The sequence below is a fragment of the Chrysemys picta genome, chromosome 4 (genome assembly GCF_011386835.1).
Source record: "Chrysemys picta bellii isolate R12L10 chromosome 4, ASM1138683v2, whole genome shotgun sequence".
Taxonomy (NCBI): domain Eukaryota; kingdom Metazoa; phylum Chordata; order Testudines; family Emydidae; genus Chrysemys; species Chrysemys picta.
Window position 1 is genome coordinate 87,751,751 of NC_088794.1, and position 25,047 is coordinate 87,776,797.

Sequence of the window (25,047 nt, forward strand, 5' to 3'; positions counted from 1 at the left end):
AATTTTCTTTGATGCGATCAATTGGACATAGAGTGAGTGTTTCCCCACTGATGCTCCAGCTCATATAGCCGCTTCTATCTCTAGTCCTCTGGAAATCGTGGTAACTTGCAAATATGATGAACTGGGAGGTGTGTGTATGTGCCACTGAGTCAGTAGACATGCTTATGAAGTTCTAGTAGACCTCACCAGATTGCCCCAGTGACTCAGCAGTAAAATACCCCCAAAACACTTTGGAACCACCCTGGATCCAGTAGTCCCAGAGTATGGCAATAGACAGGAGGACACAAAGATCCTGATTTCAGCATAGAGATGATACTCTGATCACTGTATTTTAACAACCCCTATTTCCAGTCCCATCCAAAACTCAGATCCAGAGTATAGCCAAAGGCATAAGATGAGTAAGGAACTACTTGAGATAGTCCCATAGGTGCCCCCCATGCTATGAGATCTCACGTTAACACAAAAGAAACAGTCTAACTGACAAAAGAAACAGTGTCAGTGTAAACACTGGTTATACAGAAATTACTTCATCTATCACTGGAGTGCAGCCTTCTCTGGGGTGGAAGATGGCAGCTGTTTGACAGTGACACTCTATCATAGCAATGCTAAGTAGTCATAAACCTGGTTTAACTGATTTTATTTTGCAAATGAAATTGCCTGTGTGTAAGCCCCTTCGTTTTCAGTTTAAACCGATTTTTACTGAAAAATTCCTAGGTTTTACAAAAAGTATTATTCGGGTTTTTTTTATTTTCACCCTACTTTTGTATCATTTAATATATAAAAAATAACTTGTTTTATTAGGAAAAAATAATATGTTGTATGAGATATGTATTACAATAATACATTAGTCTGTGTGTAGATGCAAAGCTGCCTGTTGAAGTAAGGCTATGTATTAGTTTAAAAGATACACACAATAAACAAGCAGGCATGCAAGCTCTGAAGTGCGTGCACATCTGAACGTACTGATGAATCTCATGCCCACCACGTACACATTTCAAGCTGTTAGCAGATAACTGTTTAAAGATTTGACCACTAAAATGGGAAGAAAATGAAAATCTGTATCAGTGTACATTTCAGAACACTGGGAAGTATTCAAAAGTTAAAAAAACAAACAAACAAACAAAAAAAAACAGAAACAGGAGAAAAGGATGAAGTTGAGTGTATGTGCTGCAAATGGTGTGGCCCAATTATAAAATGTAAATATTTGAAGGCTAATAGTTCAAAGTCTACAACAGTAAACTGTTTATTCAAATGAAAAAGTTTTATTTGGGGATTAGAGATGTCTTGTTTTCTTAAACTCAGAGGTGGCATTGTGCTTTTAGTTCTGTTTTAATTCTGCAGCAAACCATACTGATGAACAGAATTCAAAGCATTAATCTACTGAATATTTTTTTCCTCTGGCTTTCTGGCCACCAAAATAAACCCCGATATTTACCCAGAAAAATCATTAATATTTTTTGCACTGATTTTCATCTATTTTGTTGTGGTGGTAATAAACACTGAAATTCCCAGGAAAAATTAAATCAAATAAAAACTGAAAACGAAGGGCCATACCTGTGTGCATTTTTGGCCATCTCCATTCCTGATAAACTGGTAATATGTGTAAATGTTATAAACAATTTAGTTACACTAGACAATACACAGCATCTGCTACCAATTGTACTTCCAAGATGAAACCAACCCACTGCAAAGCTCAAAATCTGCTCGCACTTAGCAAAGGGTGGATATTTTAAAAAACACTTAAAACCCAGAAGCTGGGGAAGGGGAGAGGTATTTTTTTTCAAATATATATTTTCCTTCTGTTGCCCCTGCTGTCCAGTGGCTTGGAATACCTTCATGCGCAGGCGTGCATATTCTGCATGGGGGGAATGAACCCAGCAAAGGACTCTCCTACTTCCATATTGTACAATATGGAAGCCGAGCCCCATAGGCTCTTGCTACCATTACAACAATTCTTCACCTTCTACATTTATCCTTCATGAAAGGCTCGAGGATAACCAAAACCTTCTGGTAACCAAATCTTATTCACAAATGGAAAGGCACAGTATTGATATTGGCCCCAAGCACTGCAGCATTCTAGACCATTTCTACAAAGTGCAGTGTCCAGCTGAGGACAGCTCAGCATGGTCCATTTTAGCTCACCTGACTGAGATTCTACAATATTTACCAATGATGAAGGTCTAGGGTCAAAAATCTCTGCTGCGATAATGTAGAGACTGTGGCGGGGGCAAGTCCATTAACTGGGTAGAGGAATGGGCTAATTAGAGAGTTTGACTGGAATGTCCCACTCAACAGATACAGCAGAGATTGATGCCAGGGACTTGAGGAAGGTTATTTTTAACTAAACCACAACAGAGAAGGAACCACAATATTGTGCTTGACTCAGATCTATTTAAAGGAATAACCATCACTATGGCAACAGGGAACATTGCCAGAGAGAGATAAGAAATGAAGTTCATGAGAGGTACCTGAGGAGTTTTCAATATGATAAAATTGTCAGCACCTCAATATCGCTGTAGCACCTTTCATCCAGGAGGATCCCAAACCACTTTATAACCTCATTTATCTGAGGATCATTTGACCCAGCACTGAAGTGCTGCCACCTCTGGTAGGATGTAGCAGGCGTTTAACACTGCACAGAACACTGCAACGTTTGGGATGGAAAGTGAGGCAGAATACAGCATGCAATTGAAACTACAAGGAGAATTTAGGTAAGTGAAATAATGAAGTCTCCTGAACTGGTATTAGAATCATAGAACTGGAAGGGACTTCGACAGCTCATCTAGTCCAGTCCCCTGCACTCAAGGCAGGACTAAGTATTATCTAGACCATCCCTGACAGGTGTTTGTCCAACCTGCTCTTAAAAATCCCCAATGATGGAGATTCAACAACCTCCCTAGGCAATTTATTCCAGTGCTTAACCACCCTGACAGTTAGGAAGTTTTTCCTAATGTCTAACCTAAACCGCCCGTGCTGCAAATTAAGCCCATTGCTTCTTGTCCTATCCTCAAAGATTAAGAACAAAATTTTTTCTCCCTCCTCCTTTTAACAACCTTTTATGTACTTGAAAACTGTTATGTCCCCTCTCAGTCTTCTCGTCTCCAGACTAAATAAATCCAATTTTTTCAATCTTCCCTCCCATATAGATCATGTTTTCTAGACCTTTAATCATTTTTATTGCTCTTCTCTGGACTTCTTCCAATTTGTCCTCATCTTTCCTGAAATGTGGCGCCCAGAACTGGATACACTATTCCAGTTGAGGCTTAATCAGCACAGAGTAGAGCAAAAGAATTACTTCTCATGTCTTGCTTACAATAGTCCTGGTAATCCATCCCAGAATGATGTTTGCTTTTTTTGCAACAGTGTTATACTGTGTGTTGACTCATATTTAGCTTGTGATCCATGATCCACTATGACCCCCAGATCCCTTTCCGCAGTACTCCTTCCTAGGCAGTCATTTCCCATTTTGTATGTGTGCAACTGATCGTTCCTCCCTAAGTGGAGTACTTTGCATTTGTCCTTATTGAATTTCTTCCTATTTGCTTCAGACCATTTCTCCAGTTTGTCCAGATCAATTTGAATTTTACTCCTACCCTCCAAAGCACTTGCAACCCCTCCCAGCTTGGTATTGTCCGCAAACTTTATAAGTGTACTCTCTATGCCATTATCTAAATCATTGATGAAGACATTGAACAGAACCGGACTGAGAATCTATCCCTCTGGGACCCCACTTGTTATGCCCTTCCAGCAGGAGTGTAAACCACTGATAACTACTCTCTAGGAACAATTTTCCAACCAGTTATGCACCCACCTTATAGTAGCTCCATCTAGGTTGTATTTCCCTAGTTTGTTTATGAGACGGTCATGTGAGACTTACTAAAGTCAAGATATACCACATCTACTACGTCCCCCCTATCCACAAGGCTGGTTACCCTGTCAAAGAAAAATATCAGGTTGGTTTGACACAATTTGTTCTTGACAAATCCATGCTGACTGTTACTTATCACCTCATTATCTTCTAGTTGTTTGCAAATTGATTGCTTAATTATTTGCTCCATTATCTTTCCAGGTACAGAAATTAAGCTGACTGGTCTGTAATTCCCCGGATTGTCCTTATTTCCCTTTTTATAGATGGGCACTATATTTGCCCTTTTCCAGTCTTCTGGAATGTTTCCTATCTTCCATGACTTTTCAAAGATAATTGCTAATGGCTCAGATATCTCCTCAGTCAGCATCTTGAGTATTCTAGGATGCATTTCATCAGGCCCTGGTGATTTGAAGATATCTAACTTGTCTAAGTAATTTGACTTGTTCTTTCCCTATTTTAGACTCTGATCCTATCTCATTTTCACGGGCATTCACTATGTTAGACGTCCAATTGCCACCAACCTTCTTGGTGAAAACCGAAACAAAAGTCATTAAGCACCTCTGCCATTTCCACATTTTCTGTTATTGTCTTTCCCCTCTCATTGAGTAACAGGCCTACTCTATCCTTGGTCTTCCTCTTGCTTCTAATGTATTTGTAGAATGTTTTCTTGTTATCCTTTATGTCCCTAGCTAGTTTGATCTTGAAATCCATTGTCTTTATTGTGCTGTTCTCCCTCCTACCATTCCTTAGAATCATGAACTCTACCATTTCATGATCACTTTCACCCAAGTTGCCTTGCACTTTCAAAGGACTAGCTTTCTCAAAGACAATCACTGTCTACACCCAACCATAATAAACATCAGCCCTTTCCACACAAGCACACCCCACCCTACCAAGAAAGTGAGAACACATCTCTGCCTAGTTCTTCCAATTGTTTTATTGAAAAATAATTCACCCTTTTGCGTATACAGATTTATATGGCCATCAGCATTTCCTCATGATTTCAGGGCATCACCATCAACAGCAGACTTCTCCCACCTTATTGCTAGGGAGGAAGAAGTCCATGCTCTTGGACAGGTCCATTCAGATTTTTCTTGGACAGATTTTTGTGACCAGTTTCCATGTTCAGTATTACATGACTGACTCCAGCACTGGCTAGGTCACATCTTCTTCACAGCACTTTAACAAACAGCCCAAATGCACGGCTGCTTCCTATCTGTCCTTGTTGAGTGCTTCTTTGGTGTAATTCCAACCATGATCGAATGTGCAGCCAAAAGCAAAATTGGAGGGGTAAAAAATATATAGGAGGTGAACCCAACTGTAAAGTGACCTGGAGAAGTTAGAGCAGAGGGGCTGCAGGCATTGAGATGGGATCTGACACCGGTAAAGGAAATAGAAAGGAGCATTACAGATACAAAATTAACGGAGGTACCCGGCAGCTGTAGCCTTCACATTAAAGTGAGTTTATTTTTATCTTGTCTTTATAACGCTATTTTAATATTTATTTTAATGCAAACAAAGCTCTATAGCTACTGCAGGGAAGGCAAGGACTTGGCAGGTTAAGAAGGGCACTAGAGCCCATGAGAAGATCTCTGTCTTAAGGAGTAGTCGAAAATATGAAAGTTTTATTGTGGAAGTGTGATATAATTCATTAACGTTTGTGAAACACTTGGGCTGAGCGATAATATTTCCTCAGGGTGGTGGAAAACACACCTGGAGGTCAACATTTTCAAGCTTGAGGCCTTGATGTTAAGCGCTTAAATCTATATCAAGGTAGCTGGGTCAGTCTCCTGATCTGCAGAAGTGATGGAGACCTGTGTCTCTGCCTGAAGACAGTGGAATCTGTGGGAGCTCGGCGCTTCTGAACAGCAGGCCAGTTATTTAGGTCCTTAACATTAGGCAGTCAAATTTGAAACTTTGGGCCTCCCTGTGGATATGGAGAACTGCCATACAAGGCCCCTGGAGTGCATTCCATATCACAAAGCCTGAAGCAACTGATCTGAAATGACCAAACTCGGCTCACTAAAGGCACCGAACCAGACAGAGACTTGCATTACCCTTCCCAGAGGTTCAGTAGGTCACTGCTTCATCCTGTGAGTTACTCTACATTTTAGGGCAGTGAGGGAATTGTTTACATTGGCCACTTGTAATAGTCCCTGGGGGAAAAAAGGCTTATGGCACTTCTGTTCTTTAACACTGAAAAAAAACAAACCCCAAACATGTCTAGACTGCTCCATGCATGTGGCTTTCTTCCAGGCTTCTCCCACCTGGAGCAATAAACAGATTGGAAACTCTCCAGTCAGGGGTTTTCAACACCCATTTAAAACCACTTTTGCCCCCATGCACACTGGTTGGTATCAACCAGCAAAGTCCTATTATGAGGTAACGTCAGGTGTGGAAAATTATTTTAGGACAGGGCAAAGTTCACCAAGAGCCTCAGTCTTTTCCCCACTTCCTTCCGAGGGTTATAGACAATCTCATGGGTAGTTGTCCATAGACTAAGCTCCTCCAGCACAGCAGGCACTACAGTGGGGTTCCACTTGTTGAACAGTGTGTCCTATAGTGAGATGGCCACCAAGATTCCAGTGAGGTTCTAGCAGAGGTAGTATAGGGGCCAAAGGCCTGCAGTCCTCTAGTCTCACGGCAGCTGCACCCTGAGGAACCTGTGTTGAGGATCAATGTGAGGCTGGGGGTGTGGCAACTGAAAAGTTTTTTGGGGTTTCTGTAGTGAATTTAAAAGTAGTGCCAAAATGGCAGATTGGTGAACGATTGGAGATTGAAGTCCTTTGTTTAGGCACAAAAGAAATGCAGCACTGGCAGTAGCAGTGCAGCCTTCCTCCTATGCTCTCACCAGCATACCTTAGGCTGACCACTTGTAGGGATAGACGGGGAGTTCAATCTCTGTGGCTTATTCAGTCTTTGCTGACATTGCCAACAAAAGGGTTAAATAATGCCCGTGGTGGTCATTTCTGCTAAGAACTCAGGAATCGCCTCACTCAATCACATCTGAGGTCCATCTGGGCCAGCACCAGGTGCTTCAGAGGAAGGCATAAGAACTCTACAGTAGGCAAATGTGAGATAATCTGACCTGCACATTAGATCTCACCGTGATGTCTAATAGTTAGAGTCTGGTTTAAGCCCTGAACAGAAGGTTTAATAGCCCTTCTGAAATGTGTGTTATAGTTAATTATGATAAATCTGGATATTTGTGCTAGCCACGTAAATGTTCCATCCCTTTTTGAATCTTGCTCAATACTTATCCTCAGTGACTTTCTGTGGCAATGAGTTCTGCAGTCTAATTACACATTGTGTGGAAAAAGTATTTCCTTTGTTCTGTTTTGAATTTGCCACCTTTTAATTTCATTGACTGTTAGGACACAGGGAGAACATACACTCCTGCTCTACCATTCATTAATTTTATATACTGCAGTCATGTCTCTTCTTACTCATCTCCTTTTGAAGGCAAATTTTCTTCACTGTGAATTCAGATGAGAGTTTTTCTAGTCCCTTGCCATTTTCCTCACCCTTTCCTGAATGCTCCTTCAGTCCGCGATATGGACACCAGAAACTGAACTGAGACACCAAACTCATTCCACGTGTTACCAGTCAATCAGCAAATGGTAACCACTTCTGGTAGCTACTGTCATTACCAAACAGCGGAAGGTTTTATTCACTCCCTCTTCCTAGACAATCTAAAGTAAAACTTTTAACCCTTTTCCTTGCCAAGCCTCGACTCCCCGGAGACGTTGCAATGGTCATCCATTCTTTACTCCAGTTTAGTTTTTAAATGCACCCTCCAGCCATCTAGGTGCATATGGGCAGCTTCACCCAAGACACATAATTCACATCAATGAAACATGAGGATATCCAGCCAGTGCGGTATACGGGGTGTCTGACAGTAGGCAAGCAGTTAACTGTCAGAATTTTACAAGCATACTGAAGAAATCCATATAAATATCTAGTAGCAGCCTGGAGTTCATTACCCTCCGCTTCAATACCACTTTATAAGGACACCTGTTTTCCTTTAACTGTTTTTTTTTTTATTTACTTGATTGGCACACTTCCTTAGCCACAAACTAGGGTGGTAATAAACCACTGGAGAGGGGTGGGTTGTGTTGGGTTGTGCCCTCAGTGGGTTTCACCAGCTAGTCAGTGTTGTAGACTCATGTGGACCGTGATGAGAGCAGACAGGGCTGCCTACCAGCGGCTGCCTTCTTTTGTCTCAGAGAGGTCTCAACGCATAGTTAGGGGCAATTGTTCCTCTTCCTGAAGAGCTCTCAAGCAAGGCAGTCCTGCCAGGTGCCAATATGTACATAGGGCCAGGAGGAGGGTCAGAAAGGAGGCGGCATGGGTCTGGTGTCTTCAGTGTGCTGCGTACACCCAGCTGTATGTCTGCTTGGTTGGACTCGACTTTAGAGTCTCCAGATCAGATGGCTGCAATGCTCTCTACGTGGGGTTACATGTTAAAGCCATTTGAAGATTGAAGCTGGTGCAGAACACAGTGGCTTGCTTATTTTAGCAGGGCATCTCATGAAACCAGTGCTCTGGGATCTGACCTATTGGTCTTGGGGTGGAGCTGAAGGTGTTGGTAAAGCTTAAGTGGCCTATCTGAGGGACCGCATGTCTCTGCACGCCATCCTGCCACAGCTGAGGTCAGCACAGGTGCCTCAGCTGGATCCCCTCATTATAAAAGAGTGGGAGTGGCTGGCCAGGTGTTCTCTGTGAGGGCTACAGGACTCTGGAACTCGCTCCCTGCCCTCTTGATCTGAAATGGCTCAAATTTGGTGACCTTCTCGGCATCTGCAAAGACTAATATCTGAGAGGGTTTTTGGAGAGGGTTGAGGGTGTGTTTCCCAGAGTAGTGAAGGGGCAGAGAGGAATTTCTAGTGCTGCTGGGACTTTATTGTATTATGAATTGTGGGTTACGGTGCCTAGACTATTGGACAGACATCCTTTTATTACTTAAATCTAATAAAGAAAGACCCAACCAAGGTTAGATCTGGTCAGTTCTTTGGAAGGTGATCCCCAAGAAAAGCTCTGGGGCTTCAGGAAGTTGTGCTGACTGACTCAGCAGGTGGAATTCTCTGCCTTTGAGCTAACATGGAACAAGGGAGTCAGCATACTAGAGGTGCCATAGTTTGGATGACATAAAGCCAAAGTCATGAAGGTTAATGGTCATTAGAAATTCTATGACACTTTTCACAAGAGGTAGGGGTAGGAATATTTTTGTTTTGCTTTTTCTCTGGGAAAAATGACAGGAGATAACCAGAAATAGTAGGAAAATACTCCTAATTCTATATCTGTTGAAGGGACCTTCTTTCCATGAAGGGTATTCCTTGAATCTTGTTTACAATAAATATCTGATTTTTAAGGGAATAGAAGGATTTAGATGTTGTGTCCTGGCGAAATTGCACCTTGACTTTCTACTTACCTGAAAGGTCCATTGCACTTTGAATTGGATGCAGGATGTTTCACTTCATGTCTTAAACTGTTCAGAGGCATTGCAGCTCATTGTTAAAATACCTGCTGCTTTCCAGCCCAGAGTTACAGCTACATTCTAATAGTGGCTGAAGTTACTGTTGCATATAGCCTCCAAAGGGCTTTGGGAACCTTTGGGGTAAAAGATGCCATGTGAACGTGAGGCAGAACCAGCCTGAATGCTAACAACTGTCCTTAGAGCAGGAGGCAGCCAGGTACCACTTCCGGCAACTGCTCTGTTGCCCAGAGGAAAGGGCAGAGTATTTGCCGTGTTGTCATACATTATTAAATAGAGGCTTCAGCTCGTGTGCGCTCTGCCTCACTACTGAGTGGGGCCCTTCAGAGCCTGATCTTTGGAACTGCTCAGTAAAATGAAACAAAAGTGACTTCACTGGGAGCTCAGGTGGCTCAGTTTGTCTCAGGAGCAGGTCATCTGGTTGGTTCAGTGAAGGGATTAAGTTCTCAAAGAGTATTTCCCTGAGCCCTCTGTGGGAGGCGCCAGGGCTCAGGGCGTCAGCCCCATGGGTTTCAAAATATTGACTGGAGCTCCATGCTATACAGCTCCGGCTGAATTTAAGCCCTGGTTCAGTGACCGTAATCAAGTCAAGCTGGCAACAGGCCAGAGGAATCAGAAACAGCTCAAAGAGGGACAAGTTTGCCATCACAACCTGTTTGTGATAATCCACATATAGCTCTTGCAGTGGGACCAATTAATCCCAGCTTCCTCATCAAAGGCAATAGCTTATTTCATTGTCAGAGCATACAACCTTCCCTACCAGTGGAGAGGTGGTGGTCCCCCCAGTGCATGCGGGGATTGAGCTAGAACAATTTAAGAAGAGAGGGAGAATGTTACTCTGCTCCACCTCCATCCTCTTAGGTCCTCCCCCAGCTCTCCGACACATCACAGTGTGAAGTCAGGAAGGAACCAAGCCTCCCACATGTTGTCCTGAAAATCATTTTTATAAAACACGGCTAGGTGCTGTTTAATTCTTAGCGCCTGGTCTCCTGTCCTCTCCTGGGTTTGAGTTGGAGACAAATGACAGAAGAGGGAAGAGTGACAAACATGACATGGGAGACTTTTCTCTCCAGCCAACACGCTGCTTCCGCTCCTGGCAGCCAGCGAGGGGAGAATGCTCATTCCCTCCTCCCAGCAAGCACTTGGATGGGCTCCTTTAATGAAAAGCAAATGTTTTTTCTGAACTTCCAAGGTATTCATCCTTTTAAAGCTTCTGCTGCAGGCTCCCAGCTGACAGTGCCAAGGCTCTGTGTGCAATTAACTCTCCACTCTCCTGTACGGCAGGGAAACAGGACAGTGGCCAGGAGTGAGATATTCCTAGAGGCCGAGGTGGTGTCTCATTTTTGAGCCATGTGTATATTATACATCCATTTTTAGAGATAGAGAAAAGAATGTATAGACTAGGCTGTCAGATAATCCATGATCAATAATGCCTCTCAACTGTGCAAGAGTGAGTGAGGGGGTTTGGCACCAACTCCTAGGTGTGATACAACTCCAACGGCATGACCGGCTCAGCTGGTCGACCCTATGTTTCACTTCCAGTTATAACACTCAGTTTAGTCATTGGTTTAAAAAACCCACACTAACCAATTGCAGTATTTACACCCAAACATGTGGCAATTTCTGGAAAAGATGCTAAAAGGTGTCATGAGCAGGGATCATCATAATCTGAAACTGTACAAATCCTACCTAATCCATTGCTCCCCCGCAACTCCGGTCTCCTCAGTCACCCCGAGCACAGCTGCCATTGCGCTGTGGGATCACTACACAGCAGGTGCGGCCAGACAGGCACAGCTGGCAGTGTGTTAATTAAAACCTGGTGGGCGAGTGGATGGCTCAGGAGATTAGGAACAGGAGGGAGCCTTTTACCTTCTTTAGGTCTCATAGCTGCCAACATCCTCAAAGCAAAAAACAAGTAAGCTGGCACAAGAACGAGAAAAAGCAGAGGGAGGACCAGGAAGATGGAGTGAGACCCCAGCATTTCAATCCTTTCCCTCTGCCCTCCCATAGCCATTTCGGGCCCCAGTCCTGCAAACATTTAAGCATGAGTTTAACGTTAAGCACAGAAGGAGCCCCATTGATTTCAATGTTTAAAAGACGTGCACAAGTTTTTGCAGAACCAGGGCCTAATTCTCTTCCTCTTGTCCCATAAATCATGACATTTTGTCTCCCTCTCTTAACCTTTAGAAGCCAAGGGGATTCCTACTCCCTTCCAGACCCAGGGAGGGGCAGAGCACGGACAGGCAGGATGGGGTTGCTGCAGAACTGGCAAGAAGTGGCAGGACATCAGCAGGCGCTCAGTTACAGGGCTGCCTTCAGAACTCCAGCAGCATGCCACCCTTCCTTAACTCAGGGAGGGAGGAACTAACCTGTCCCTCAGCACCTGCAGCACCTCTGATTGGCTGCCCCTCTCCCAAGAAGTAAGGAAAGTACAGCCATCAGAAGGGGATTTCCCTATAGGGAAAACCCATAGGACTTTACCTCAGAGATCCCTCTGATCGAAGGCCAAGCCAGCTCCTTTACCAGCACTAAATTCACTTGAAGAAACTGTATGGCATTACTAACCTTTTGTAGACCATCTTGGAAGCGGCCCGATATCTGCGCACAGTAGATCACAACATAGGAGAAGCAGAATAATGGAAAGTTAGGACATGGATGGTTATCACATTCTGGGGTGCAATCCAGACCAGTCTTCAGGGTGTGAATACAGGAGTGCATTTGGTCACAATGGTACACTCAGCAGCACAGGTGTGTTTAGTGTGGTATCACTGAGCTCTGTTCAAGAGATTCAAGAGAACTATATACATTATAGTTATAAGGATACAACACATCTAAGCAATATTTACATACAGTCCAGGTGTTGGTGACAATCTGTAGAGTCCTGTGTAACAGAGTCCCAGAGGTATATGAGGTTACCAAGAACTTACCTTTATCATGGGTATCCCAAGTCCCTGTATATACAACATCCTTGTGCTCCAGCCCCAGTCTAGCTCTCTGTTTTCTCACAATATTACACCTTCACCATCATGATCCTCCATGGCTGCCCCCACTGGCTAAGAAGGGCTGTGATGAAACAAGCTTTGGAGCCAGTCAGTGTTACCTCTTAAGAGTGTTTTCTTTGGAAAAAAACTGAGTAACACTGGCAGACACTTCCCTCTTCTTCTACCTAATCCCAAGGGCCCAGCGGATTGCTTCCTTCGGTGGCCGAACATTGTCTTGTTAACATGACATGAATTATAAAGAGATGAATGGTTGATGCTGATAATTTCATCCACTCAGTTTCCGATGTTGAAAATATAATTAGATTTATTTAAAGAAGATGAACATTGGAGGCATTCACCACAGAGGGCTCTGGTGGGGACAGTTTTACGAGTGAGGAGAAAAAGCCAAAGCCTCCAACTCATGATCTGGCTAATGTAATAGAATGTCTCCGGGAACATTCACAGATCTCCTGCTAATTGAAGTTTGGTCTGTATTCTCCATTTATGCAATGATGAATTTTCTGAATGATTACACAAGCTCCCCATCACAGTCAGGCTCTTTGTGAGAAGGAAATTAAGTCTAACTCAATTCATCTAAAGCTAGTAAATCAGATGTACCTGAAATAAAAGCTGACTTGGGGATGGGGGCGGAGGGGAGGGAAAGAATGCTCAAGTGGCTAGTTATTTAAAATGAGCAAATAATTCATATGAATAATGTATTCAATTAATTTTACCTTGTCTATGTCGTGACTTGGTTTACTTGGGCTCAAGAAATTGGGAGTGAGAAGGTGTGCAGGCTGTTGTAGAAACACAACAGTACATAGGAGACACATTCAGTAGTCAAAATAATCAATGTATCTCATCCCATTGCGTGTCTTGATTATTGCAACAGCCTTCTCTCTGACCTTGACAAATGCAATCATGCCCTGCTCATAATCCATTCAGAATGCCAGTGCAAAAATAATTTTTCTAGCCTGTGGCTTTGATCACATTCCCCCTTTTTGCATCCCTCTACTGGCTCCCTCTTCATGGCATCAAACGTAAATGGCTTGTCCTGACTTTCAAGGCCCTTCACAGTCAATCCTCACCCTACTTATCATTGCTCATTCATCATTGAGCTGTCAGTGCTCACCTCCAAGCAGCCCACGATGCCAGTCTCCATTGCCCGTGTGTTAAGTTTTCAAACAAGCATTCTTGTGATTTTTCCCATGGAAAATTTGCACTCATGCTTGGGTAGAGGCTGGCTCCCCATAAATATCCAGAAAGCTACGTCATTATCCATCTTCAAATCCCTCCTCTGCCATGATGGTTGCAAAAAACTTGGCAATAGTTAAGCTTTGGGTATATGGAGACCACTGCCGATCATCAGTGGTCTGTGGATCTGTTTCCTTGTACTCCCCCATCGGTCTGTCTGTATCCATCGCTTGAATCTTGTCTTATACTAAGATTGTAAGATCCTTGGGGCAGAGACCGTCTTTGTGTTTTGTGTTTGTACAGCACGTAGCACAATGAGTCTTGTCCATGACTAAAACTCCTAGGTACTACAGTAATACAAATAATAATCCCTTCCAACCAGCGGCCATATATAACCCTAAGCTCAAATGGATACATATGGAGAGAGATCTCTGAAGATCTGACTCTGAACGCTCTGATTAAAGATGAGTAACAAACAATACAATCATTGAGAGATAAAATTATTAGGTGCAGTGCGCTAAGAAGCCCCATCAAGAGAGAGTTTAATGATACTGCAATCAACTCTTCACTGGTATGTAATTACAGTCGCAATCCAGACCTCCACCACCTTGAAATAAACCTTCACTAATTACATTAATTGAAAATATGAAGTCTCACTCAGTGGAATATTTAGAAATCCCCAAAATCTTGAGCAGGCTGCTTACTTCCTCCATTGTCGGTGGCTCTTCCTGCCCAGTCAGTCTCTCTGTTACTTCTCGGTGTGTTCATTGGTTAGCATTGGCAATGCACAACAATAGCCAAACCACCAGGCCAGCTCCATTCCCTGCATCCCTTGTAGTCCTAATATGCCAGGCAGCTGGAATGTGTGCCAGAGTTCATTTTGTTTACTTGGTGACCAGGTGGTTGTGGACATGCTGAAGTTGGGGAAGATGACTTCACAGCTAACTGTTCCTCTCAAAGCATTTTATCATGCGGAGCCAGCTACTCCGCTCCTGGTGCTTTCTGAACTCAGATGATCTGGTATCGTGTTGAAAAGATACCTTAACATTTAAATCAGTCTTAAAAGGTTGCTGGGCCTGGCATGCCCCATCTCCTGCTCTCCATAAAACACAGCCCTCTGTAGCTTTTTCTGAGATACACTTGTTACAGCACAAAACTCTTTGGGGAAGAGGGTGTTCTTCAAAAGTAATTATTTCCAATTGTGTTCCCTGCACTCATCCCTGCCTTGGATGTTGTAATTAGACTTTTAAATGAGTGCAGATGTACGTTGACCATTTCTCTGTCCCCATGCTTTATATGTCTGTGTTGTTCTGGTGACTTAGTGTATTCCTCATTTTCAAAATAATCTGTGGAGGGGCATGGATACAGCACTGCAAGTGAAAGAGGGCTAGTGGAAGGGAACTGTAAAGGGGAATAATCATGAGCTGCCTTAATGCAACAAGTGGGATGCGGCACACTGTTTGTATTCTGTGCTAACTGAGTCAGCTTTCAAATTAATCTTGCTGGGGAAAGTGCAATGATTAGTTGTAGTATCTGTTAGCTATATGCATAGCAATGGTAGATATTTTATATTAGATAAACACATCAGCTATTAAATGTTTTTAGAAATCTCCAGCCCTGTTTCACACTCCAGGACTGGTGCTGGTGCCTCTCACTGGGAGCTGCCATTTCACTGTTAATTCCTAACAGGATGTCAGGTCTGTTAACAGAGAAGTGGGCTGTAGCCCATGAAAGCTTATGCTCAAATAAATTTGTTAGTCTCTAAGGTGCCACAAGTACTCCTGTTCTTTTTTTAGAGAAGCCAAAGATGCCCTTCAGTGGGCAGAGGTTTGCAATAACCGTGTAGTCTTTTCTGTCTATGACCAACAGGCATGTTCCTTTGTGCCACAGCGGGCCAGTTAATCCAAGTATTGCAATGAACACGGGAATGATTTAAAATAGTCTGGAATCTGGGTTCATTTTCAAGTTTCTAAAAGGTGTTAACAAAATTAAAAAATAAACACCAGCTTAGTTTCCTGGACTGGAAATTGGGCTGGAATACAAAGTCTGGGCTCTATTAGCCAGAGCCACTAAACATGCTTATGCAGCCTTGTAATACTGGTTTACAATTTTTGAGAAGTCGTCTGCTTCAGAGATAAAATGTGCTATTTATTATGTATTTTGATGTGCTGAATTCAAATATGACAATTAAAACAACTGATTGGCTACTGTTTCTAAGATATTTAAGTTTTTACATTTTATGTCTATGTATATTGTGTAGATAGTAGAGTTTGAATAATAAATTGTAAACCTAGGTCTTTTCATGTGTTTATGGTCGCTTTACATGATAATATTTCACCTGTCCTGTTTATGTAACACTTTAAAAATCAGCAAAAGGGTTATAGAAATAAAATTTATTATGAAACAAAAGGCAAAAAACTATTATGTACATAGTTTAGTCCTATTCAGTGCTTCTTGGCTTGTCTCTTGTATTCATTAAATGGAGTATCTCTTGTCACTGTCCAGCAATAGTCTGCAAGCATTGATGGGCTCTATTTGACCTGATAGCATTTCTCCATTGTTGCAACGTCCTGGTGAAATCACTCGCCGTGCTTGTCGCTCACTGCTCCGCAGTTCGGTGGAAAAAAATCTAGATGAGAGTGCAAAAAATGTATCTTTAGTGACATGTTGCAACCAAGGCTTTTTTATGCCTTGAGGAGGTTTTCCACCAACAACCTGTAGTTGTCTGCCTTGTTGTTTCCGAGAAAATTTATTGCCACTAACTGGAAGTCTTTCCATGCCGTCTTTTCCTTGCCACGCAGTGCATGGTCAAATGCATCATCTCAAAGAAGTTCACGAATCTGAGGACCAACAAAGATACCCTCCTTTATCTTAGCTTCACTTAACCTTGGAAATTTTCCACGGAGGTACTTGAAAGATGCTTGTGTTTTGTCAATGGCCTTGACAAAGTTCTTCATCAGACCTAGCTTGATGTGTAAGGGTGGTAACAAAATCTTCCTTGATTCAACAAGTGGTGGATGCTGAACACTTTTCCTCCCAGGCTCCAATGACTGTCGGAGTGGCCAATCTTTCTTGATGTAGTGGGAATCTCTTACACAACTATCCCATTCGTAGAGAAAACAGCAGTACTTTGTGTATCCAGTCTGCAGACCAAGCAAGAGAGCAACAACCTTCAAATTGCCACAAAGCTGCCACTGATATTGGTCATAGTTTATGCACCTCAAAAGTTGTTTCATGTTGTCATAGGTTTCCTTCATATGGACTGCATGACCAACTGGAATTGATGGCAAAACATTGCCATTATGCAGTAAAACAGCTTTAAGACTCGTCTTCGATGAATCAATGAACAGTCTCCACTCATCTGGATCGTGAACGATGTTGAGGGCTGCCATCACATCATCGATGTTGTTGCAGGCTACAAGATCAGCTTCCATGAAGAAGAATGGGACAAGATCCTTTTGACGGTCACGGAACATGGAAACCCTAACATCACCTGCCAGGAGATTCCACTGCTGTAGTCTGGAGCCCAACAGCTCTGCCTTACTCTTGGGTAGTTCCAAATCCCTGACAAGGTCATTCAGTTCACCTTGTGTTATGAGGTGTGGTTCAGAGGAGGAGGATGGGAGAAAATGTGGGTCCTGTGACATTGATGGTTCAGGACCAGAAGTTTCATCCTCTTCCTCTTCCTTATCTGACTCAAGTGAGAATGATTCTGGTGCATCAGGAACCGGCAGTCCTTCTCCGTGGGGTACTGGGCGTATAGCTGATGGAATGTTTGGATAATGCACAGTCCACTTTTTCTTCTTTGACACACCTTTCCCAACTGGAGGCACCATGCAGAAGTAACAATTGCTGGTATGATCTGTTGGCTCTCTCCAAATCATTGGCACTGCAAAAGGCATAGATTTCCTTTTCCTGTTCAACCACTGGCGAAGATTTGTTGCACAAGTGTTGCAGCGTATGTGTGGGGCCCACCTCTTGTCCTGATCTCCAATTTTGCAGCCAAAATAAAGGTGATAGGCTTTCTTAACCATAGTGGTTATACTGCACTTTTGTGATGCAAAAGTCACTTCACCACAAACATAGCAGAAGTTATCTGCACTGTTCACACAAGTACGAGGCATCTCTGCTCACTTTGGCTAAACAGAAATGTGTCCCTTTGCAAAATCAAACACTGACAAATAAGAGAGCGCGACACTGTATGATTTCTAGAGCTGATATAGGGCAATTTGTTCAGCAGAGTGATGTAAGCTTCGTTATGATTGCATCATCCATGACTTCTAGGAATAACATGATGCAATTCATATCATGTATGACGCAATACCAGCTTCAGATTGCATCATTCATTGTTTTGCCTAAAAAGCAAGTACTGTCCAAACCCAGTCATAGATTTATTCATAGATCCAGTCAAAGATGTATTTTAGTCATTTCTGGTTTAAATTGAGATCCCTTCTCTTTATAACTCACTTGTCCTCTGCCATTCCCAAGTCAAGGGTCGTATATACTGACCCAATAGCATATCTTGAAAACTAGAGCCAATCAACAATTTTAAGCATCATTTTCGTTCTCAGTGACCCAGAATTAGTAAAGTTTGACTACATTTATTTCAGAAGCATTTTGGCTGTAGAGCAGTGTAATCTTTGTGGCCACAGACCGCTATTCAATACTCAGGTGGGTTATCTCAGCAGAAATGTAAGCACCAGTCTTAGAGGCTCTTGACCCAAAAAGTGGAAACTATATTCATCCTTTGTAATTTGAACTAAATGAATAACACAAGTATGTAGGGACAAAGTTAGAAAGGCAAAGGCATAAAACAAGATTAAACTAGCTAGAGACATAAAGGGTAACCAGGAAACATTCTACAAATACATTAGAAGCAAGAGGAAGCCCAAGAACAGAGTAGGGCAGTTACTCAATGAGGATGGGAGGGAGAAACAATAACAGAAAATCTGGAAATGGCAGAAGTGCTAAATGACTTTTTTGTTTCAGTTTTCACCAAAAGATCAGTAGCAATTGGACGTCTAACATAGTGAATGCTAGCAAAAATGAGGTAGGATCAGAGGCTAAAATAGGGAAAGAACAAGTCAAAAATTATTTAGACAAGTTAGATGTCTTCAAGTCACCAGGACCTGATGAAATACATCCTAGAATACTCAAGGAGCTGACTGAGCCATTAGTGATTATCTTTGAAAAGTCATGGAAGATGGGAGAGATTCCAGAGTATTGGAAAAGGGCAAATATAGTGCCCATCTATAAAATGGGGAATAAGGACAACACAGGGAATTACAGACCAGTCATCTTAACTTCAGTACCCAGGAAGAAAATGGAGCAAATAATTAAGCAATCAATTTGCAAACCCCTAGAAAATAATAAGGTGATACGTAACATTCAGCATGGATTTGTGAAGAACAAATCATGTAAAACAACCTAATACCTTACGAGCCAGGGTAAGGAGCCTTGTGGATAGCGGGGAGCGGTAGATGAGGTGGTGTATCTTGCCTTTAGAAAGGCATTGATACTGTCTCACATGACCGCCTCACAAACAAACTAGGGAAATACAATCAGGGCCAGCCCACAACATTTTGGTACCTGAGGCGGGGAGCTCAAATGACGCCCCCATCCCCTCGCTTGGGCCAAAACTTTGAAAGGTCTCAATTCTGCCTTCTTCCTGTTCTACTCCTCTCATGGTACTGCTCTGCTACCTACCCCAATAAAGGAGAACTAACAACTTAAAATGCCTTGTTCAAAAATGTTAAGTAACACTTAACTTTCAAACGCCTGAACAGCAAATGTAACTTTTCTTGTCTGCATAGTAAACACTGGCATTTTTATCTGTTTGAATAATCAAAGTGGTGCTTTCCGTGCCTTCTTGGTTGCAAAGATTTGAACTGCTTCCTGAAGGTCCCCAGTCTGGGCCAGCTCATGCTCTATTGAGAAGGTTGCAAGGCCGACCAACCTCTCCTGTGTCATTGTGGAGTGAAGATGTGTTTTTATTAACTTCAGCTTGGAGAAGTTGCGTTCTCCACTGGCAACTGTTAAAGGAAGTTTTAGAAGTATGCGCAGAGCAACAAAAGCATTTGGAAAGAGGGTGGTCATCTTATTTGTGCACATATATTCCAGAACAGCCTTTGGAGTTGATCCTGCTGAAATGTATCTTGAAAGGACTTTCAGTTCATCACCTAAATCACTCGCATCAATATCGTGCATGTCATCATGTGTCAACACTGTCTCTAGTGCCCTGCATTGCTGGTATAGGTCTTCTTCAGGTATAGTGAGGAGTTATGGAATATCATACAACATCCCAAATATATTGCTGTGTTCCTTGAGCTGCATGAAACGTTCTTCAACTGACTGTATTGCACAATCTAGCATCTGGTTAAAGAATTCAACTTTGAATTGTTGTTTGGGGTCTCTTATGGGATTATCCCGTGCCTCGTAATCAAAATGTCTTCTTCTTTGGTTACTCTTGTATTCTTGAATGGGTGGGAAAATAGCTTCAGTGTGAAGTTTCTCTGCCAATTTCTGTGCACTCTTCAGAACGTTTTGAAATCCCTCATCTGACCAGTAAGACTGTAGGTATGACTTTGCTTTGTCCAGTTGTTCCATTGCTCCAGATATATTAAGGTCAACACCTTGGAGTCTCTTACTTAAAACATTTATTTCAAACAGTATGTCATGCCACAACACTAAGCCACACAGAAATGTGAAGTTATGTATGTTTCTGGTGATTCCATTTCCCTCTGCCGCTGTTCTCCCACGAACAGTTCCTGTCATAGCATTATCCTCCATAATGGCAACTATGGCATCATTATCTTCCCAATTTGATGTTTGCTAGGCTTTATCGCCTCCACTCGACTTTCCCATTGTGTGGCACTCAGTGGTTTCAGTGTCAGAGAGGATGTTCCCAGATGTTGCTTCAAAATTTGCCATCGATGAGTCGATGCAGAGAAAAATACATAGATGCTTTGAATTACATTAAAACATTCAGCAGCCTCACTAGAAGCTGATGCTGCATCACTGACCACCAAGTTCAATGAATGAGAACTGCATGGGACAAAAAAAGCTCGAGGGTTTAACTCTCGGATCTGTGTCTGCACTCCTCTGTTCTTTCCTCTCATGTTGGCGCCATTATTGTAGCCCTGACAATTTTAAGGAATTTTCCATTGTTTGGCACATACAGCTGATCTGAAGTGCCATGCAGTGCTAAGTTTTGGGTAGCAAACATTCTCACAATGGCAATGAGCCTTTTCAGAACATTTTGCCAGTAAAGAGACTCTGATGTAATCTTCTCTTGATGCTGATCATCTATGGAGGCCTTTAACCTTAGTCTCATCTCAAGCTCTTTCCACTTATGGAATGCTCTCTGGTGATTTCCTGCCCTCTCATGGAATGTCAGATTTCTAGCCAGATTTTTCCAGTCCTTTGTTCCTGAGAAACCCAATGTGGCTGGAACATTAGACTGGAAGAGTTTGCAACAAAAACAGTATGCAGCATTCTGGGTTTTTGAGTACATAAGCCATGGCTTCTCCACTTCGTCACCATTGGGGATTTCACACCATTAATGTGTTGGATGGAAACTTCTATTTTCATTGTCTTTGGGGAACATGAAGCTTTTCACTTGCTGTGGCCCATGCAGTACAAGGAAGTCCCTCAGGCTACTGCTCAAGTGGGTACACAGTCCTGGATCATCTAGACTTAAGGAACAAAACTCAGCAGCAGCTTTTTCTTGCGCCTCCACCACACTCTTCTCTGATCTACACTTTTTCTTCAGGAATGTGCATGAGAATGAGATATGGATGCTGCAGTAGCTGCCAGGTCACCTGCACTCTGACTAACTGGAAGATCAGGCATCTCCTCACCACTCACATCCTCACTGGGGCCGGAAGGCTCACCGTGAACATTTGTGTCTATGTGTCTCAGGAGAGCTCCTTCCTGCTTAGATAAAAAAAGCTTCCTTTGCTTTCTTTATTTTTCTGAATGCTGCCCCAGAGGGGCGTTTTCTTCTTTCACTCGTGACTGCTGTCCTGTGCCAGCTATAGTGGCTCTCAACACTCAATTGAAGGGGACAAATAATCAGGCTGGTAGCAGAGCCTGAGTGAGGGAAGATATCAGCGTCTTAAGGGCCTAACTGGCTCCTACTACTTCAGTTGACTGCCTGTTCTCCTCAAATGGGTTCAGGGAAGCAGCAGGAAACAGGAAGCTGGTGTTAATCAGTCCAGGCTCCTGGGGGTGCTAGAGAGGTACATAAGAGGCTCCTCCTCCTCTCTCTTCCTGCAACTCCTGCTGCTTTCTGTTATTCCCTGTTATTCACAGTCAAGCTGGAATGGCATATCAAGTGGGGTTCTGCAGGGATCAGTTCTGGGTCTGGTTCTGTTCAATATTTTCCTCAGTGATTTAGATAATGGTATAGAGAGTACACTTATAAAGTTTGCAGAGGGGTTGCAAGTGCTTTGCTTTGGAGGATAGGAGTAAAAATCAAAATGACCTGGACAAACTGGAGAAATGGTCTGAAATAAATAGGATGAAATTCTAGGACAAATGCAGAGTACTCCACTTAGGAAGGAACAATCAGTTGTACACGTACAAAATGGGAAATGATTGCCTAAAAAGGAGTACTGCGGAAAGGGATCTGGGGGCTCATAGAAGATTACATGCTAAATATGAGTCAACAGTGTAACACTGTTGCAAAAACCCCCAAACATCATTCTGGGGTGTATTAGCAGGAGTGTTGTAAGTAAGACATGAGAAGTAATTCTTCTGCTCTACTCCGGGCTGATTAGTCCTCAACTGGAGTATTGTGTCCAGTTCTGGGTGCCACATTTCAGGAAGATGTGGATAAATTGGAAAAAGTCCAGAGAAGAGCAACAAAAATGATTAGAGGTCTAGAAAACATGACTTATTAGGAAAGATTGAAAAAACAGGTTTGTTTAGTTTGGAAAATAGAAGATTGAGAGGGGACATGATAACAGTTTTCAAGTACATAAAAGGTTGTTACAAGGAGGAGGGAGAACAATTGTTCTCCCTAATCTCAGAGGTTAGGACAAGAAGCAATGGATTAAATTGCAGCAAGGGTGGTTTAGGTTGGATATTAGGAAAAAATTCCTGTCAGAGTGGCTAAGCACTGGAATAAATTGCCTAGGAAGTTTATGGAATCTCTGTCATTGGAGATTTTTAAGAGCAGGTTGGACCAACACTTGTCAGGGATGGTCTAGAGATAATAATTAGTTCTGCCATGAGTGCAGGGGATGGGACTAGATGACCTCTTGAGCTCCCTTCCAGTCTTACGATTCTATAATTCTCATAACCTTGAAGCATGCTCAAACACCAATGTCCAGAGAAGCCTTCCCATTCCCGTGTGTGCAGTCAGAGGCAATGAGGGTGTACACTGCATAGTCTTAGAACAGGCCTTTTTATGTACAGAATTTTCAGAGCAAGCCATAGCATTGCAACATGGGATGGGGTGTGTGTGACAGCAACTGAGAAACAATTTTTTCTCTTTGATATTTACTGTTATCCCTTAAATCATTGAATTGTTTACCCGTTTTCTGCCCCTCTCACTCCACACGTTTCCACCTCCTCCACCTGCTAACTCCCTCAAACATGGAGCCCCCCTACCACCTACCCATCCCTCCATCCTGTCAAACACCTACCCCAATAGATTGGCAGATTTATACTCCCCAACTGCTTCTGTTTAACCACCAGCCCGGCCTTTCTGCATGAAGCCACTCTGGCATTCATTTTTGTCCACAAGTTGCTCCTGGCCTGAACTCCTGCCAGGACCCAGGAGAATTCCCAGCCTAAGGAAGGGGACAAGAATTAGAAGTGGAGAGAGGATGTCCATGCCATGTGCACACACTGAGGCAGGGGAGAGTTTTCCCTAGCAGATGGAAGATGGGGGAGGAGGAGGGCTCTAGTCCTAGCTAGTACTGTTGATTAATCACAGTTAACTCAAAAAAATTAATCGCAGTTTTAATCGCGCTGTTAAACAATAGAATACCAAGTGAAATTTATTAAATATTTAGGATGTTTTTCTACATTTTCTTATATATTGATTTCAATTACAACACAGAATACAAAGTGTATATTATTTTTTATTACAAATATTTGCACTGTAAAAATTATAAAGAAAGTATTTTTCAATTCACCTCATACAACTACTGTAGTGCAATTTCTTTGTCATGAAAGTGCAATTTACAAATGTAGATTTTATTTTGTTACATAACTGTACTAAAAACCAAAACAATTTAAAACTTTAAGGCCTACAAGTCCACTCAGTCCTACTTCTCGTGCAGCCAATCGCTAAGACAAACAAGTTTGTTTACATTCACAGGAGATAATGCTGCCCTCTTCTTATTTACAATGTCACCAGAAAGTGAGAACAGGCATTTGCATGGCATTTTTGAAGACGGCATTGCAAGGTATTTACATGCCAGATACGCTAAACATTCGTACGCCCCTTCATGCTTCGGCCACCATTCCAGAGGACCTGCTTCCATGCTGATGACGCTCATTAAAAAAATAATGCATTAATTAAATTTGTGACTGAACTCCTTGGGGGAGAATTGTATGTCCCCTGTTGCTCTGTTTTACCTGCATTCTGCCATATATTTCATGTTATAGCAGTCTTGGATGATGACCCAGCACAGGTTGTGCATTTTAAGAACACTTTCACTGCAGATTTGACAAAATGCAAAGAAGGTACCAATGTGAGATTTCTGAAGATAGCTACAGCACTCGACTCAAGGGTTAAGAATCTGAAATGCCTTCCAAAATCTGAGCGGGATGAGGTGTGGAGCATGCTTTCAGAAGTCTTATAAGAGCAACACACCAATGCGGAAACTACAGAACCCAAACCACCATAAAAGAAAATCAACCTTCTGCTGGTGGCATCTGACTCAAATGATGAAAATGAACATGCATCGGTCTGCACTGCTTTGGATTGTTATCAAGCAGAACCTGTCATCAGCATGGATGCATGTCCTCTGGAATGGTGGTTGAAGCATGAAGGAACATATGAATCTTTAGCGCATCTGGCATGTAAATATCTTGCAATGCCAGCTACAACTAGGCCATGTGAACACCTGTTCTCATTTTCAGGTGACCTTGTAAAGTGGGCAGCATTATCTCCTGCAAATGTAAACAAACTTGTTTCTCTGAGTGATTGGCTGAGCAAGAAGTAGGACTGAGTGGACTTGCAGGCTCTAAAATTTACATTGTTTTATTTTTGTATGCAGTTTTGTTTTTTTTACATAATTCTACATTTGTAAGTTCAACTTTCATGACAAAGAGATTGCACTACAATACTCATATTAGGTGAATTGAAAAATACTATTTCTTTTGTTTTTTTACAGTGCAAATATTTGTAATAAAAATAAATATAAAGTGAACACTGTACACTTTGTATTCTATGTTGTAATTGAGATCAATCTATTTGAAAATGTAGAAAACATCCAAAAATATTTAAATAAATGGTATTCTATTATTGTTTAACAGTGTGATTAATCGCACTA

General features: G+C 42.4%; 1 protein-coding gene and 1 long non-coding RNA gene across 2 annotated transcripts in view; one reads left to right on the forward strand and one right to left on the reverse strand.

The window, feature by feature from the left end:
- Positions 1–23,579, reverse strand: LOC135983123 (uncharacterized). The gene is made up of 2 exons (XM_065592944.1): positions 12,290–23,579; positions 1–12,137 (listed from the first exon to the last, which is right to left on the reverse strand). Exon 1 carries the CDS (start codon positions 17,659–17,661, stop codon positions 16,360–16,362), a length of 1,302 nt encoding a protein of 433 aa, XP_065449016.1. The 5' UTR covers positions 17,662–23,579; the 3' UTR covers positions 1–12,137; positions 12,290–16,359.
- Positions 1–25,047, forward strand: part of LOC101946434 (uncharacterized) — a 64,357-nt gene that overhangs the window by 18,607 nt on the left and 20,703 nt on the right. The window lies entirely within an intron of this gene.

Bases quoted from the DNA above. Each gene is read 5' to 3' on its own strand.
- LOC135983123 (XM_065592944.1), bottom strand. From the start codon at position 17,661: ATGCCTCGTACTTGTGTGAACAGTGCAGATAACTTCTGCTATGTTTGT.